Source organism: Trematosphaeria pertusa (genome assembly GCF_010094035.1).
Source record: "Trematosphaeria pertusa strain CBS 122368 unplaced genomic scaffold BU26scaffold_1, whole genome shotgun sequence".
In the NCBI taxonomy this organism is placed as follows: domain Eukaryota; kingdom Fungi; phylum Ascomycota; class Dothideomycetes; order Pleosporales; family Trematosphaeriaceae; genus Trematosphaeria; species Trematosphaeria pertusa.
The window spans coordinates 1,123,045-1,138,744 of NW_022987212.1; the positions used below are offsets into that span (position 1 = coordinate 1,123,045).

A 15,700-nucleotide genomic window follows, 5' to 3' on the forward strand; every position below is an offset into this window, starting at 1 on the left:
CCTGTCGACAATAACTTCGACGGTATCTCCCAATTCATTTAGCCACCCTTTACCAACAGTCGACAATAACTTCGACACACGGTATCTCCTAACTCATCCAATCTCTGCTGCCACAGAGACCCCTCACCGATAGTCGACAATAACTTCGACACGGTATTCCCCAGTTCATCTAGTCTCTGCTGCCACAGAGACCTTTCACCAACAGTCGACAATAAATTCGACATAGTATCTCCCAATTCATCCATTCACCCTTTACCAACAGTCGACAATAACTTCGACAAGGTATCCCCTAATTCATCCAGTCTTTGCTGCCACAGAGACCCTTTACGCCCCCTTCCCTTGTCTTCTTCATTCTGTTCTTTCTTTCGGGTCATACATACTTGGAGGTTCGGTGGTTAGTCTAGAGTTTGCTGGTTTTCAGGGTTTCGGACTTGGTTCGTCTTCGGTTGCTAGATGGTTGTTGGTTAGGAGAGCAAATCAAAAAGGTCGACATCAAAGTCGTACATCAATCAATCAAACAATCTTCTCATCATCTCTTCCGCTCCTTTCTTTCTATGTATGTGCCTCGCTACCTGTGACCGCAATATCTCTCCAACCCTTCCTCTTCCCTTGACTCATCCTTTGTGCCTCTGAGCCCCTTCGCCGTACACTCCCGCCGTACGAACTGTTCGCTCTCGCGTCTCTTCTTACAGTAAAACTCAGCTCTCCACCAGATCTCCAATCGTGCGATAGCAAAGCAACAGCGCTACATCCCGTCATGCCCTTAAGGACGGCCTTCAACTCTCCCTTCCAACCCCCCCAAGCGAGCGGGAAACATCCCAGTGCTTGCGCCTCGAACCTTAATTGATTGCCCTGCCCATTGTCGCTCCGGTATTATTCTCTTCGCTTACGATGATGCGACGGCCCGCGGAGAGCAAAGACCCGTTCTTAGCAAAGCCACACTGCGCCCTCCATGCATTTCCGACCGGCGGAGGAACCAGAACAAGTCTGGCGAAGCACGGATGTACACAGAGCTTCGTGATTCGAAATATCACCCGAGTCTCAGGAAGCGCGGCTTGGGGTCCGCCGTTTCTAGAGGCCTTCGATACGCTGTTCGTTGCGAAGTACTCGAGAGTGCAAATGAGGGTTTAGGCGATCCGGTGCTGCGCTGGGGAAGAGCGTGTTGGAGTCGAAGAGCTGCGATGTATGTAGAGCGCCTTAGGGTTAAGGACGAAGGAAGGGAGCAAGACAGAGAGAATGGAAACTCATCGTATAGATTCGGGCTATGCAAAACCCAGGATATCATCTCACATCCCAGCCTCCATCCAACCGCCCAAAGGCCCATGTCCACACCAACTCAGCCGTTCCTTTCCATCGCGCCCCCTCCATACCCAAACTCCCCTCCCTCACTCAATCTCAATAGCCGTCTCCTCGCTCCCTCCCTTCACATCCCTACCATCCCTCCCCATCCCCATAGCCACCCACTCCCTCTCCAGCCCCTCCCTAACATACCTCCTCCGCCCCTCCTCCGTCAGCATACTCTTCGCCATCCCCCTCGGTCTCCCCTCCGCACCGCCCAACCTCCCCGCCGCAACCCACCTCCCGACGCCCCCGCGCACGCGAAACTCAACATCCATATGCGCAACCAGCCGATCATGCGCCGCGACCCTCCGCCTTAGATACCCTTTATCCCGCGCTTTCCCGGGACCGAGCAGCCCATGCACATGCGCCTTGCGCGTGAGGACGCCCGGCGCAGCCAGCATGAGCGTCTCGCCGCCCATGCAGAAGTACGTGCCCAGGGAAAGGGGCGGCAGCGCGGGGTGCAGCGCGTTGGGCGTGAAGAGATCGAGCTTGGAGAGGTGGTGCGTGGTGATGGCGGCGGTCATTGTCTGCGTTGGAGGGGGGGAGTTAGCGGTGTTCTTGGTTTAGACGGGTTGAAGGTATTTGGGAGGTGGGCGGAGGTTGGGGAGGGCGTACCATCTTCGCGAACGCCTTCTTGTCGCATGCTGCGCAGCATGTCAGGCTGGGGTCGAGGATCGCTTTCCGCTTGCTGCTCTTGCCGCAGAGATGGCACGTTGTGGTTAGCCAGCGGAGCCATTTCCGGTGGCATAGGAAGCTTTTTCCGGTCTTTGGGGGTGTGATTTGCGCGTAGCGCTTTAGGAGGCTGCGGCAGTATTCTTCGACGACGGAGCGCAGGTGCGTAGACGTTGCGGCGAGGGCGCGCAGAGGATGGTGCCGCGGGGCGAGAGAGGCATTGAAGGGCGAGCTGTAGGAGAGGATGGCGAAGAGGATTTCGGGGGGGAGGGTGTCGAGAGAGGGTGGCATTGTGGGTTGGTGTTGCTGCGTTGGGGAGGAGAGGTTGAAGTGAGGTTCTGGAGGTGGATGGTGATTGGTTGGTGGGGTTGGTATGGTTTGGGGCTAGCGCAATATTTTACCCTCGATAACGACGATTGCATCACATAGTATAGGAAAGTGGATGAATGAATATCATGCTATAAATCCTTTCAGGCAGGCGGTTGATTTCTGGCCCCGATTATAACGATACCGCAAGCAAAATGCAGCAGCGTCCACCGGGATCATTCAAGCATCTGTAGCCTAGCAGCATGCATGCTGCACCGAGAACATTATCCGCTATCCCTCTCAGCACTCGAGTTACTCGATGATGGGAAGCCAGCCTTGAAGGCTTCCAAGGGTCAGCGTATTTCTAATCTTCGGCATTTTTAGCACGAAGTTCGAACCCATATTCACGATTCTAGCACCAAAGCCTACGTGACCGTGCGTTAGAGAGGCCGCTTCAACCAGAAGACAAGGATTGATTTTTACGAATACATGCCGCAAAACGGATCGCACGGTGCAGAGATGTTCATCCTGCACTATTAGTGGAACTTCCCGCGGAAGACCCATGCTCTGGTCCTCGTTCCAGTGCTGCCGTGCAGTACTCATAGATCTCCTTCGAAGCCACACCTCTATCTTTGTAGCGAACAGCCCAGTACAACGGCGTGTGCCCATCGGCGTCGACATGTTCTAGGTCCGCGCCGTATTTACTGACCAGAAGCTTTAGAATAGATGGTGCTACAGAAGAGATAGCAAGACCTAATGCCAATTGCAACGAAAACAGGCCGCCTCTGTTATCTGAATCCAAAGACGCATGAAAACTCCTTGCGAGAAAGAATTCAACAATCTCCACAAGCTCTAGTCCTACGGCGAACCCCATCGGTGAGTAGGCATTCGCTTCCACGACAGTAGGATCTGCCCCGTGCGCGACAAGTAGCTCGAGCATATCCTGGTTACATGTCATACGAGTGTAGCTCCTCATAGCATAGCAAAGCGGCGTGCGCCCTTCTGAGTCTTTTGAATCAGCCTCTGCGCCATGCTCAGTGAGAAACCTCATCGCAAGCTCGACAAGACCACCCTCTGCAGCACACGACAGCATTGAGCGACCGTTGATAGCCTTCTCTTGAAAGTCCCCGGTATATTTCTCAAAAAGGGCTTCCACGATCTCCCTGTTCCCTATTCGGAACGCCTCCATCAAAGCTCGGCTAATATCACACCCAGTCTGGTTACCGCTAGTGCAATCTGATTCATCTCTTGCAAGGATCCATCGCACCGCCTCCTTCTGGCGCCAGAATATAGCCGTCGCTAGAGCATCGCGTGGCCCCATGTCCCCATCACGCGCGTCGTAGCCATTGGATACTAACAATCTGTATGGTCTTTTCGTTGAGCCGAACGGGGGTGCTTCTGCATGGTCATGCACATCTTTGAGGTTGGTTCGGGAATGGTCCAAGATTGTTCGAGCTGATGCCAGGCTTCGATTCTTAAGAGCGAGAGACAATGGTGTTCTCCGATCATAGCGCGCATAATTCGGATCTAACCCATGTCGATGCAAAAGGTAATTTACCGTGTGGGCGTGGTTCCTAAACGCTGCATAGAACAATGGGGTCTGTGCCCAAACGTCCTTAGCATCTGGGGTCTGACCGCTTTCGATCATATTGTCCAAAATAGAATTGAGACCATAGTAAGCGGCCACGTGCACGCCTAGCATCTTGGAACCGAATTTTACGCCATTAGGAATCATCGACCCTCGTTCGACTACACAGCGATGCACCTCGAGTGCGTTCTGAAGTGAGATAGAAGAACTTTTTAAAAAAGCTATGGCTGATTTGGGAATCGAGTTTGAAACCCCGGCGTGACAGCTCCAAAATCCTGCAGCATAGAGGTAGAAAGCATGCGGCTTCAATAGGCCCCACATTGGGAATCCAGCGATGGCGAGTTGAGCGGAGAATGTATCGAAGGACAGATAAGCAGTACATGCCGCTAAAAGAGCCGTGTGCGCCCCTGGGAAAGGATTTTTTTGCTGAAAATACTCCTGTGCGGTGTAGTGAACTAGTCGGACCATTTCCGTGTTATGGTCCACGACGACTAAACCAGCACACAATGAATCCAGATCCTCGGGCTCCGGACATAATTCCACGTTGAGTTGAGTTGCTCCGGGTTCAATGGCGAGGGCTTCAACCAGTTCCTGGACGGAAAGAGCCCGTTGAGCGTGGATGACCTGCAAACATGGCGGAACACTTAGCAGATGTCTCAAGGGGAGGCGAGGGGCAAAAGTTAACACTCTAGCATGACTTGGATCTTTCCATGCTAAAAGCCTCCAAGGGGGCAGGGGGCTTTCCGCAGTGAGAACTGAAAACATACTAGAGTGTGTACGGTGAAATACGTACCCACATGAGAATGTTCCTCACAAGTGCGCGATTGGCCTCGCTTTGGCGTTCTATCCGCTCCATAGCCTGGTCGTAAGTCTTGTGGAGACCTTCTCCTCCTTTTGGTAGATCGTGAACAGCTCGCCTAAGATCTCCTCGTCTTGGAAAACCCTTCAGAGAGTCCATATGTAAGTGAGCAAGTAGGAACCTAATACCGCCATCAGTACTGAGTGACCCTATTCAAGGCGCTCGATGTAGACTGACTCACATTCCGTCAGTTGCGTGAAGCACCTCGGCCTTGACTAGTTGCTGCAGTTCGGAATACTTCACTATATGGCCTCGCAGAAGCTCGTGCATTCGAGAGTCAACATAAGCCTCAACGTCGTCCTCGTGTGCTCTGATCTCCTTGACAATATATCCACGGAACTGCGAGGTGATCTCTGATATGGGCCGTGAAGTAGCAACGAGGTTATAGGCGCTCGTCCGCTGTTGATGTAGTAGATTGCTCACCATGAGTTTCAGCCCTGTATAATCCGTTACGTCATAGTCGTCCAAGGCATCCAATGCGATGAAAGTTCTGGTGTAAGTAGCGACAGTGGTTTGGAACGCAGCCAGTAGGTCTTCTAGTGAAGGTCTAGAGGGGACTTTCTCATGCCGCCCGTAAAGATCCAGGATCTCAGCGGGCAAGATTTCAATATTCTCGAGGAGTTGCCGCAGGAGCGAGCCTACTACAGCCTCATGACCCTGCTCTTGATTGCCTTGATAGTTGAAGTAGAAATGAGCAACACCGATGGCCGGATCTTCTCGAAACATCTCGTGCAGATGATTTATAATGATGGCGGAGAGGATGGTCTTGCCGGCTCCGGGGATCCCAGGACACAGCATCGTGCTGCTAGGCTCGGTGAGCCACTTCTGGAACTCATCAGAATTGAGCAACCACAAGCCAGTGCCTTCTTGTCGTTTGGCGAGAACATCTCTTTGCTGTGAGGCATGGTCGGCCTTGGAAAACCAGTCAAGGATCTTCTTGCGCTTTTCTCGCTGCTCACGGTCATCTTCGCGTTGATTCAGTCGAGATACTTCAGCCTTAATCTTGAACATTGTATCACTATTCAAACGTTAGTAGAGTGTCGAGGGCCGGTTGAGGAAGAAGCACCTGGTCAAACACTGGACGAATGCGCTGAATCCACTGATGCACAGCGCAAGCCGGTTTCGAAACCCATCAAGCTCATTCTGATCCCATCGGAGTCTCTTCCATGCATCGCGCAAAGATTCGCGCTTGCCCTTCCCTTCGGCGCCTAAGCCAGGATATTTTGCCAGCTCTTGCTTAAGTTCTTCCAGCACCTCCAGACAGCGGTGCTGAACCTCGTGCAATTCTTGCTCTCGCTGCGTCGAAAGCTCGCGGTGCGGCAGAGTATCCTCGATGTCCATGAGCAGAACAGACAAAGATTTTATGCTGGCGTACCAAGAGTTAGCGTTGTGGATCGGGCATGAGCATGGCACTTACTCATTTCTTATCGCTCGATACTGGGAAGGGGCATCGACGAAGCGTTTGCGAACCTCGTCTGCGAGGCGAACGACGGCCGCGAGATCACCTATCCCAAATCCGAAGCTCATGGTGCGGTATGGGAAGTATTGAAGAGATGATGTGATGGTGGAGCAGGAGAAGAAAGGTGGCGGGAAGGGCGCGGTAGGGAGCAGTTAGGAAAGCGCACCGGAACACACTTGCCGTACCACAGCATCATTCGATTGATCACAACCCCACCCGTGAGTAACTTTCTATTCACGATTAGGATCGCTGCTCACCTGCCACGAAGACAGTCAGGAGGCCGTGCGTACTCCTTTGTCATGGTGGCTCCATTGGATCCAGAGATCGGGATTCTGTAAGCGCTCTCTACAGGGCTCTTGGACGACTGTAACCCGGTTGTCCTACAGTGCTGTGCATTAAGGTGGCGCGTAAGAACATGCAGTGTGCCCCATTCCCCAACATCGTGAAACGGCTCTAGGAGGAGTTATACTCGCCAGAAGCTCCCTTCAATCTAATCGGGAAGTTACGCCCGCGGGCGCAGCTGTGCCTTTCCCGCCGAAGTTGAGCTATGCTGGTGTGTGTACCACGATCCACAGATGTGTGGAACATCTGCGCGAAGCCAGCTCTTTTCAAGAATCAGACAGACGCAGGAGGACGAGGTGAATACGACTCACATGCTCAGTGAGTGCTTATCTAGAAAGAGCGTCGAAAATATCATCCGCTTCAGCGCACTATCGCTGTTGACGGACTCATGAAAGCGCCTTCATCGGACGCACATATGCACGTCGGAGCTAGAAACGACTTGCACGTGAATCTGCTCTTGTTCCGAGGTTTCGTATATCTAGCGGCGGATTCTGCATGTCCGATGCACTGCTGAGAAGCACGGTGGGCGCGCCACGGATCGCGTATCGTCTACGCGTGTTGAGGGAGTAATGTCATGACTCCATCAACATCATCCGTTTAATCACATGCTCCCGCCAAAAAAGCTAGCTGTTTCTTCGTTAGCTCCTGACTGCACTCTCCCGGCGGTGTAGAAGACTCACATTTTCTCATCGGCCTTTCTTCAGCCAAGTCCTCAGCTCGTCTGAAACCCAGCAAGAATAGTCCTCCACTCTTCTAGCCGAGACTGCTGCCTACATTGCCTCTTCGCCTCGTATTCTCACACGTCCTCCCTGATAGATCGCGATCGCCGTTAGTCAATTCACAGCAGCTCGTCGTCAAAACAAACTCTAGGCAACAGCGACGTTGAGCGCGGGCGGTGAAGCTCTATCCATCAGCCTCCAAATATCCAAATGAGGAATATGATCCGGGAAAGCACAGGACTAAACTGGAAGAGAGTCAGACGGCGATATTGGTGAGCCGGTGGCGAGATAGATATCCTATCGCAATTGGTGCAGCTGCCACAGTAGTCATCCGGGCGCGGGATGAAGACGACGGTCGGTGAGGCTGGAAGATGGACAAGGATAGGGGGTCTTGGACTCCATGTCAAAAGAGACCAACGGGAAAAGAAAAGTAAGACAACATTGTAATGAATGAAGATAACGGTAAGATTGAGAAGTCAGAATGTTGATGCCTGAATGCAAAACTCATGAAGAGATATTGGGCTTGCGTCGTGAGAGGTCGATATTGGCTTTGAGCGTCAATGCAAGGCACACGACCAAATCCCTGAGTCTTGCCTCATAGAACAGAGAAAGCGCATAGCTATGACGCATACAAACTCCGCCTACCTGAGATGTGGTCCTATAGTACGCCTTTGTTGCCGGGAGAAGCTTGTTTGGACGTCGCTCGCTTAGCATGCATCCCCTGAGTGGATGACTCAACTGGTATGACTCCCCATCGATATATCTGGTAGCGCTTCGCTGTAGCCGGCCTCAGCGAATATCTCTTGCCTCATATCCCCTTGAATGGACGACGCGGACGAGGCAAAGCATGGCAGCTGATGCAGTCACCGGATCAGACGTCAAACGTTTTGTTCAAGGACCGCGCTTAGAGTCAGAGCACGAGGGGCAAATCCGGGGACGCTGTGGTTTTGGGTCGCTTGGATTCGCGGAGGTTTCGTCGCAGGACGGCCGAATCAAGAGGCATTAAAGCCGGTGTTGCGCGTCACATGTTCAATTTGTGGGCGACCGAATTGATCGCAATGTTGGGAAGCGTCGCGGCGACCGCAATGTTGCCTTCGGAGTGAGCGGAACTATCAGAGCTCCGACCGATGATTTGAGGATAGACGTGTTCGCAGGAAAAGGAAATGTGGCCACCTAGAATTGGAGTCACATGTTGTTCGCGGCAATTCGTCCGTCGTTTTGAGGCGGTGCTCGCCACAGAAGCTTCTCGGCCTCTTTCCCGCTTACGTCCGCAATGAGTAAATTGTATAGGAATCATGTGATTCATTGAGCTGACTCAGTTCCAAGCAGCACCGCCACAGAAGCGCATGGCAGGAAATCCAATCCGATGTCAGTGATGACGATTCGGCTGCGCTGAGGAATATTTTGGGATCGCGAGGGCGCATATGCAAGCTAAGTGGACTTGCATGCAGCGCTCAGCCAGCGCAGCAAACGTGGCCTCCCGGGCGCTCCGCGAAGCTGCAATCCGTTCCTAGGGCTGCCGCTGGCGATGGCAATGCTGCGTGAACCAGAACAGGCTGCGTCATTGCTCGGGTGTCTCCATTCGCAGCACCAGTAAAGCTGTATTTGGGCTAGTGAGTAGTACTAGCCGTACGCGAAATGATGAATGTTTTTACGCGGCCTACAGTATCCGTCGGGAACAGATACTACCGCTGATATGACATGCCAACAGATAAACAGAGGAGATATCAGCCCGAGACAAAGCCAATCGTGTCTGAGACAGAGAGTGGAGCAAACAGAGGTGAGGAGTCAGAGCCGTGCAGCGCGGAAGAGGGAGCGTACGCAAGATGAGTTGTCGTCGGCAGCGACAGAATTTCGAATTTCACAAGCGTATTGTGCGCTCGGTAGGCAGGGGAGCCGTCGAGCGCCACAGGGATAAAGCCAATAGGGGTAGCGGATGCGGATCCAAAATTCGAATGATTGTGTGGCCAAGATTTCGAGGAGAAATTACAGGGGGAAGAGACGGCAGAAACAAGTTGAGCCCTGGAGTATTCATGCGCGAAGCGGGTGGTGGCTTTCCGTTTTAACCAGTCAAAGTGTCGCGGCCTGTGAATTGCGGTTCAAGGCTGCTTCTTCCGGCAAGGCCTGGCAAGTGGGCGGGAGATGGCCTTGCCATGCAGCGACGTCTGCTGTGTTGTTCGCCTTTCGTCGTCGAATCAGCGCTGCGTTGCTGCAGAGAGATGCAGCAGTGGGCCGTTCGTCATCCATACACAGTGCTCTGAGAAATAGCATCGCAAGACTTGGAGAGTAGCGGTAAGAAAACAGCTAGCGAAAGCATAATCCAAGCAGCAACACTACAATTTGTGAGACAGGATGGAGAGAAAAATTTTCACGAACTCGGAGATTGCTGGGCGGGCCTACCGTCTGCGACGAGAGGCTCAGCAGAGGCTCCGAGCGGGCTCAAAACAGAGTGCGGCTCAGCGCACAACGGCAGGGCATCCCGGCAGCCCGAGACGAGCGCCGTTGAGTGGACGAGTGCGCTCGCTTTCCAGCGCCCCGGCGGAAGCACTGCACTCCAGAGAGCCAGCCGTTCCGCGACGCCGGCCTCATCGTAGCCCCCGAGCTAGGGCGAGGCGAGAGGACCAGAGGAAGGGTCGCCGAAGCTGAAGGCGACGGTACATAGCGCGCTGCAGGCCAGTTGGATTTTGGCATTCTCCCTCGGCAGCCGAATTGGTCGCCGCGAGGCCCCTCAGCGCCGTCCCGTGTGTGCGACGCCCATGTGGGAGGATCCAGCCGGGGCCAGAGAGCGCACTGCTGAGGATGCAAGTGGGTCGCCGGCTGCACTCGCTCAATCTGCCTGCATTGACGAACCGCCAGTCTTGCCTGACGCTGGACGGATCTCCATGAGGGGCGGAGCGGACACAGGGAGACACGCTGTCGGCATGGCTGGCCGGAAACGGAGCAGAGACGGACGAAACGGCGATACTGTGTGCTGTGGAGCTGGTGGGTGGCACGGTAAAGGGGGACGGTGCACAATAATGGGGAGTGTGCTTACCACAGTGCCTCGCGAGCGGGATCGCACCTTCCACGCTGAGCAGCGGGCCAGGGTTGGGGGTATATAAAAAGGACGGATATGTTTCCAATAATTACCCATCCAAACAGAACAAAATACAGTACACAGGACTGCGACGGCCAGCGAGCGCGAGGCTGCCCGCCCGTTCGCAGCGCAGCCGCGGTCAGGCGTCAACGGGGCCCGCGAGTCTTCTCCAGCGAGCATCCTCGACGGGGAGTCAGAGGCAGGCCAGGCCGCGTGGAGGCTGAGGTCCCAAGCGTCCCAGAAATACCACGGCCAATATCGAGGGGAGTCATCCTGGTCGTCCCGTAGATTAGGGACCTGGTGGACTGCGATTCGGGGGCGTCCAGGGGGTCGCTAGCGGTGACTGGGCTGGCAGGGTGTGGCTTGCCTAGGGCAGTCGCCTTCTCCCGTGCGCGGAACCCAGCCTGTGCTGGCTGCATATAACCTTGCCCACCGCCCGTCTCGCCCGCTGCTGGCTTTGAGGGCACTTCACGACCACAACACCATTATTCAGCATCTTGGACGGCACCGTCACCATCGCGCACCTAGGATCCCCCTTCTGGATCCTTCTGGCACACTCCATCGAGCGAGCGAAATAACACCAAATGTGTAGCAGGCAGAATCGCATTCCCTTCACCTCTCTCCCTCCTGCTACATTCACATCCACCACCGCGGACCGCGCGCAAAGGCACACGCACGGTTTGCAGTCGCCACGGTGAGCGGGCGCGTGCCTGAACTCCTTTCCTCCCTCGTCGCTCCAGGGCTCGCCCCTCCGTCTCCTTCCCACTTGTTTGCTCCCACCACCCGCCCGCGACCGGTGCCGTCATCGCGAGCATGAACTTCGTTCCCCCATACCCGACGCCGCCCCCGGGCTACATGCCCTACGAAACATACCACCGCAACACGCCGCCAATGTCGCCCGGCCCCGCCTACTACTCTCCTCGCTACGGCCCGCAGACGGCAACGCCCTCCCCCCGGCAGTCGCCCAAGGTCCAAGGGCACACGCGCCGCGCATCGCACGCCGTGCCACCGCAGTACACGACGTACGCATCGCCGCGCGGAGGCATGCCCCAGCACATGCCAGACTTCTCGTCTCCGCGCTACTTCGCGACGCCGCAGCGCACGCCCGAATATGTAAGTGGAGATTTTGGTTACACTCGGTCGAGCCGGCACCGCCGCGACTCGGACGCAACGCCTCTCAAGCGCTCCCATCGCGAGAGGAAGCGTCGCCCGTCGCAATCGGCACGCTACGTGCACACCAAGGTCGTCTACGACGATTACGGCAACAACTACTATGACTACGGCTTCGACTACGTCTACGACAGTCCGCCGCCGCCGTACGAGCCGTACGCGCGATACGAAACGTACGGGAGTGCTGATCGCTATTACAATGGTCAGGTCCCAATCTACGACCAGGAGCCCAAGTCGAGCCGCCCACGTCGCGCGTCTCACAGCAGCCGACCACAGCCACCACCGCAAGCGAAGCGACCTTCCACCGCGAAGGCCTCCTCGCCGAAGGCGACCGAAGAAGACGCGCGCCGCGCCGGAATCCCTGCTGGCTACTCTTACAAGAACTGGGACCCTACCGAAGAACCCATCATGCTGCTGGGAAGCGTCTTCGACGCCAACTCCCTCGGCAAGTGGATCTACGACTGGACCGTCTTCCACTACGGCCCAGCAACGCCACTGTCTGAGATGGCGGGCGAGCTCTGGCTCCTCCTCATCCAGCTGGCCGGCAAAGTCAAGAGGGCTGAAGAGATCATGCCCAAGATCCGCAAGCAAGAGAACCGTGAAATGGTTGAAGATTTCCTCGAGAGCGGCGAGCGCCTGTGGATCCGCTTCGCCAAGCTCCTCAAAGTCTGCGAGGACTACATGTGGAAGGCCGCAAAGAAAGAGACGGGAGAGAAGAAGCCCGTTGCGATGGGCAAGAACAGCGGCTGCGAATTCGTCGACTCCATCTTCGGGCGCGACCGCGAGCTGGAGAAGACGGAGAAGCTTATGACGGGCATGCGTCTGTGGAGCATGCGTTTCGATGCGAATTGCGAAGACATCCTTCGCTACCCCTCTGCCTAGACGCTCTGGCGCTGGCGTTTTGTCTGGGTTCTATCTGGTCTGTCGGTTTTACTGCGCTACCTGCTCTTACTGCGAGATACCCATCTCTCAAATTTTTGATTCTAATTGTAATGCTGCATTTTCTGGACGATCCAACTGTACTACTAGGACCGGAGGAATTGCATTGGGCGGGTCACGGCAAAAGTTTTCTATCACGATATCCCCCTTTCGATCATTTTTAGTTTCCGCACGGTGTTCTGTCTGGGCTGGCTTCAGATCGATTTTCTTATCAGTTTTGGCTGGTGGTGTCTTAGATATTGGCTTTACACCATGGTTGACCGCGAGGTCAAAACGATACCTTATACCACTTTATTTATCAATACCATTAGCTATTTGCCATTATCCCCCTTCGGTCTTGCCGGTTTGCTCAGTGCTTTTGGCGGCGACTTCCCTTCGCATCCCACGCCTTCTCGCACTTGCCTTGACCCCCTGCACCTTCCACATGGCATGTGAAACACCGCCGGGAAGACTGTCACCGCTGTACCTCACTTTTGTCTCAGGCTTCACTCCTACACCTTGATTTTTCCAACATTTCGTCCCCCGTCCTCCACACCCTCAGTGCACCCTTTTCCCGGTGGGCGTACAGGCCCAACCCTACCCTCCCAACCCGGGGCTACGCCTCGCGCTGTGAATCGCGACCAACGCGCTTTGCAATCACAGTCACCAAAATATCGTCATGAGCCAACGGGCGCTTGCATATCCATCCCAAATTCGCTATTGGTGAGCGGCTGTGCCCTCTACCATCGCAGCGCGTATGACTACGCAGCGCATCAGCCTTACGCGCTTCCCTGCTGCATGGAAGGCTGCGTGGAAGTAGCGTGGCGGCGGCCTTCTCCATACCTATGGTTGCTTTTTCAGCTTGCGATGCGCGGCTGACGAGAGGAGCTGAATGGATGCCACTCGCGGGTGCCGGAACCCAATCGATAGCGGCTGCGCAGCACGCGCATGGCCGTTTATTTTTCTGCGCGAGCCACTCCTGAGATCTTACGGTGTGCTGATATGAAATGATAGCGATAGCTGGTGTTGCTTTTCGTCGCGTATGATCATTTAGCGGTTTAGGAGGTGGAACGAGCACGGGCGGGACACCGAACAGAGACACATGCAGGCACGTTGCGAATGCGCGAGATAATTGGTGGTGAGATATCTCCCGTGCCTTTGGTAACCCGGCGGGCATCAAGACTTGTCTGGTTCTGTCTTACCAGCGCCTTCTTCTCAGCCTTGCATTTTACCAGCTATTTCGCAGGCATCCTAATCTAGTTCGACACCCACATCACGGGAATCATATCGGGCTTTACGAGTGTTGAGGCTCCCAAGGCCCCTCTTTGGGTCCTTGTGGACGCCAGACGCGAAATTACCAACGCCAATGGATGATACTGCATTTCCCGAACCAGAGTCTTTGATATTACGCGGCTCTCGCACACGAATCCTTCGATCCAGTAAACGCGTTTGATGGTGGCATCCCCTTACATGCCTCCAGGCAGCAGCGTCCTGAAGGACAAGCATGTGAACTTTGTTCCTTGCAGCCCCCAAAGCACAAATCAAGCACACATCGCAGCGGCTGGGACGGGCGAACGGCGGTTGGAGTCGCACAGTGTTACTGTTGCACGACCCGCTGGCAAGGACACCATCTTCTCGTGCGGTTTTGCGCGCTGGAGGGTGTCACGAGCTGATCTGGCCTCCCTGAACGGTGTATTCAAATGCCGCAATTCGTCCTTCTTTAATCTCGATTCGTCAATTCAAGATACACCTCCGAGGCCCATATTCATGCCCTGGATACCTGCCCTCCAAGCGTTCCTGTGGCACGTCGTTTGTACTGCGCAGATGATCTCTCAGTGCGCTTCTCCGTACCCATTACAGCTCGCTCCGAAGATGCCTCCGTGCAGCTCTGTCCCATCGAAGCACCACTGCCAATATCGCATCTTTGCCTAAAATCGCGCCGAGTTCGTTCCATTTCGAACGCCTGTCCCTGGTGCCGGCACACCCTCAGGGTGCGCCACCCACGCGACGCCTTTCATCCAGGCGGTTCGCAACTCGCGTTGAGCCGTTCATGCGCGGGTCAGCCAATCGAGAATGGTCTGTGGCCTGTGTTTCGAAACGCCGAGCCCAAGCCCGCTCAAGCCATGTGTGCGTGCATGCTCGCTCGTCTATCCAATCCACAAGAAACCTTGCTGACGAAAGCCAATCGATTGCGAAATCCACCCAGCCCACTTTTACCCCGCAGGCAGGGAGCGGTTCGCTCGACCCTGATCGTGATGAAAGGAATTGAGATGGCTGGAGGGAGAGGTCACAAGCGCGTCATTTTGCTTCGCATTCCCAACCACCTCCTTTTCTCATTGCACAGCATATCCGATGGAGTTCGCATTCCATTCCTCGGGGCCGGCCGACCATCATCGTTGACATCCAAGGAATGCGGACCAATCCCGGCCGTGGCCCTACAGGTCGCAGAAACGGTCAGCAGGACATCGCAGGGGCACATCGGCATGAATTGCAGCGACTATTCTTGCTTTTACCATGGCAATGACGGAGGACGCCGTAAGCGCCGTGCCCTGCACTCCTCGATATCGCTGCTATCGAGCGATAGGCTTGATATTTTGAGATGGAGGGGCAGTAGAAAAGCTGTGTGATGTGGGGAGCATTCATGCATCTGGCGGTTGCTTCCCCACCACATCGTCATATCGAAACGCCGAAGCGTCTCATCACACTTACTCGGCATATGCTCAACCTTGGAATAACCAGCAATGGCGCAAAGTCACCAGAGTCAGTCAAAGTCTAGCCTTTGCCGTCGCCGCGGTACTGATTGTCAGGACGGCGTTTTGGCTGATACGCAAGCCGCATAACTTGCTACACATTCGATGCGATCCTACTGTCCCTCATCCCAAATAGGCAAGCGAGCCTGGACCGACGAAGCGGGGTTCCTTGCTTCGCTGCAGTCATCCACGTGCCGAGCGATCAACTCCGCCGTCATCGATAGGCGCCCGCGGCTGAGCGTCCTGCATCTAATCCCCTAGCATCCTAGGCCGACCCCGCTCATCTCACTTCATTCGCTCGCCGCAAAACCCCTAATCCCGAGCGAAACGTCTTCGGCCTACGAACGGATCTGCCAATCTCACTCCCGCAGCCGCCGTGGCCGTTTATCGATAACAGCACATGTACGGCGTGTGCAATGGCGGGATGGCGGCGGCGGCGGGGTGAACGCCTGAAGTCACCTGCATGAAGACGCCGCGGTATTCTATTTTAGGAGGCTTTT

The 15,700-nt window shown here is 55.1% G+C and overlaps 7 protein-coding genes across 7 annotated transcripts; 3 read left to right on the plus strand and 4 right to left on the minus strand.

The window, feature by feature from the left end:
- Window positions 1–1,573: 1,573 nt before the first annotated feature.
- On the minus strand, window positions 1,574–2,322 carry BU26DRAFT_444364 (uncharacterized protein; the record flags this gene model as incomplete). Its single annotated transcript, XM_033824563.1, has 2 exons — window positions 1,957–2,322; window positions 1,574–1,868 (listed from the first exon to the last, which is right to left on the minus strand). Coding segments are annotated over exons 1-2 (642 nt in total), but the record flags the coding sequence as incomplete, so codon positions are not given.
- Window positions 2,323–2,842: 520 nt separating this feature from the next.
- Window positions 2,843–6,293, minus strand: BU26DRAFT_557401 (ankyrin; the record flags this gene model as incomplete). Its single annotated transcript, XM_033832453.1, has 5 exons — window positions 2,843–4,531; window positions 4,701–4,887; window positions 4,948–5,784; window positions 5,833–6,132; window positions 6,184–6,293. 5 exons carry the CDS (start codon window positions 6,291–6,293, stop codon window positions 2,843–2,845), a joined length of 3,123 nt encoding a protein of 1,040 aa, XP_033690912.1.
- A 3,551-nt stretch (window positions 6,294–9,844) lies between these two features.
- Window positions 9,845–10,635, minus strand: BU26DRAFT_11618 (uncharacterized protein). The gene has a single exon (XM_033819454.1). It carries the CDS (start codon window positions 10,540–10,542, stop codon window positions 10,114–10,116), a length of 429 nt encoding a protein of 142 aa, XP_033690913.1. The 5' UTR covers window positions 10,543–10,635; the 3' UTR covers window positions 9,845–10,113.
- BU26DRAFT_11617 (uncharacterized protein) lies at window positions 10,636–11,072 on the minus strand. The gene has a single exon (XM_033819453.1). The coding sequence runs from the start codon at window positions 10,967–10,969 to the stop codon at window positions 10,730–10,732; it is 240 nt and encodes a 79-aa protein (XP_033690914.1). The 5' UTR covers window positions 10,970–11,072; the 3' UTR covers window positions 10,636–10,729.
- Window positions 11,073–11,202: 130 nt separating this feature from the next.
- BU26DRAFT_410190 (uncharacterized protein) lies at window positions 11,203–12,414 on the plus strand (the record flags this gene model as incomplete). Its single annotated transcript, XM_033822925.1, has 1 exon — window positions 11,203–12,414. A coding segment is annotated over one exon (1,212 nt), but the record flags the coding sequence as incomplete, so codon positions are not given.
- A 1,153-nt stretch (window positions 12,415–13,567) lies between these two features.
- BU26DRAFT_11691 (uncharacterized protein) lies at window positions 13,568–14,478 on the plus strand. Its single transcript, XM_033819461.1, has one exon. It carries the CDS (start codon window positions 13,903–13,905, stop codon window positions 14,380–14,382), a length of 480 nt encoding a protein of 159 aa, XP_033690916.1. The 5' UTR covers window positions 13,568–13,902; the 3' UTR covers window positions 14,383–14,478.
- BU26DRAFT_11692 (uncharacterized protein) lies at window positions 14,479–15,413 on the plus strand. The gene is made up of 2 exons (XM_033819462.1): window positions 14,479–15,210; window positions 15,258–15,413. The coding sequence occupies exon 1, from the start codon at window positions 14,574–14,576 to the stop codon at window positions 15,075–15,077; it is 504 nt and encodes a 167-aa protein (XP_033690917.1). The 5' UTR covers window positions 14,479–14,573; the 3' UTR covers window positions 15,078–15,210; window positions 15,258–15,413.
- The last annotated feature ends 287 nt before the right edge of the window (window positions 15,414–15,700 follow it).

Bases quoted from the DNA above. Each gene is read 5' to 3' on its own strand.
- BU26DRAFT_11617 (XM_033819453.1), bottom strand. From the start codon at position 10,969: ATGCGATTCTGCCTGCTACACATTTGGTGTTATTTCGCTCGCTCGATG.
- BU26DRAFT_11691 (XM_033819461.1), top strand. From the start codon at position 13,903: ATGGTGGCATCCCCTTACATGCCTCCAGGCAGCAGCGTCCTGAAGGAC.
- BU26DRAFT_11692 (XM_033819462.1), top strand. From the start codon at position 14,574: ATGTGTGCGTGCATGCTCGCTCGTCTATCCAATCCACAAGAAACCTTG.
- BU26DRAFT_11618 (XM_033819454.1), bottom strand. From the start codon at position 10,542: ATGCTCGCTGGAGAAGACTCGCGGGCCCCGTTGACGCCTGACCGCGGC.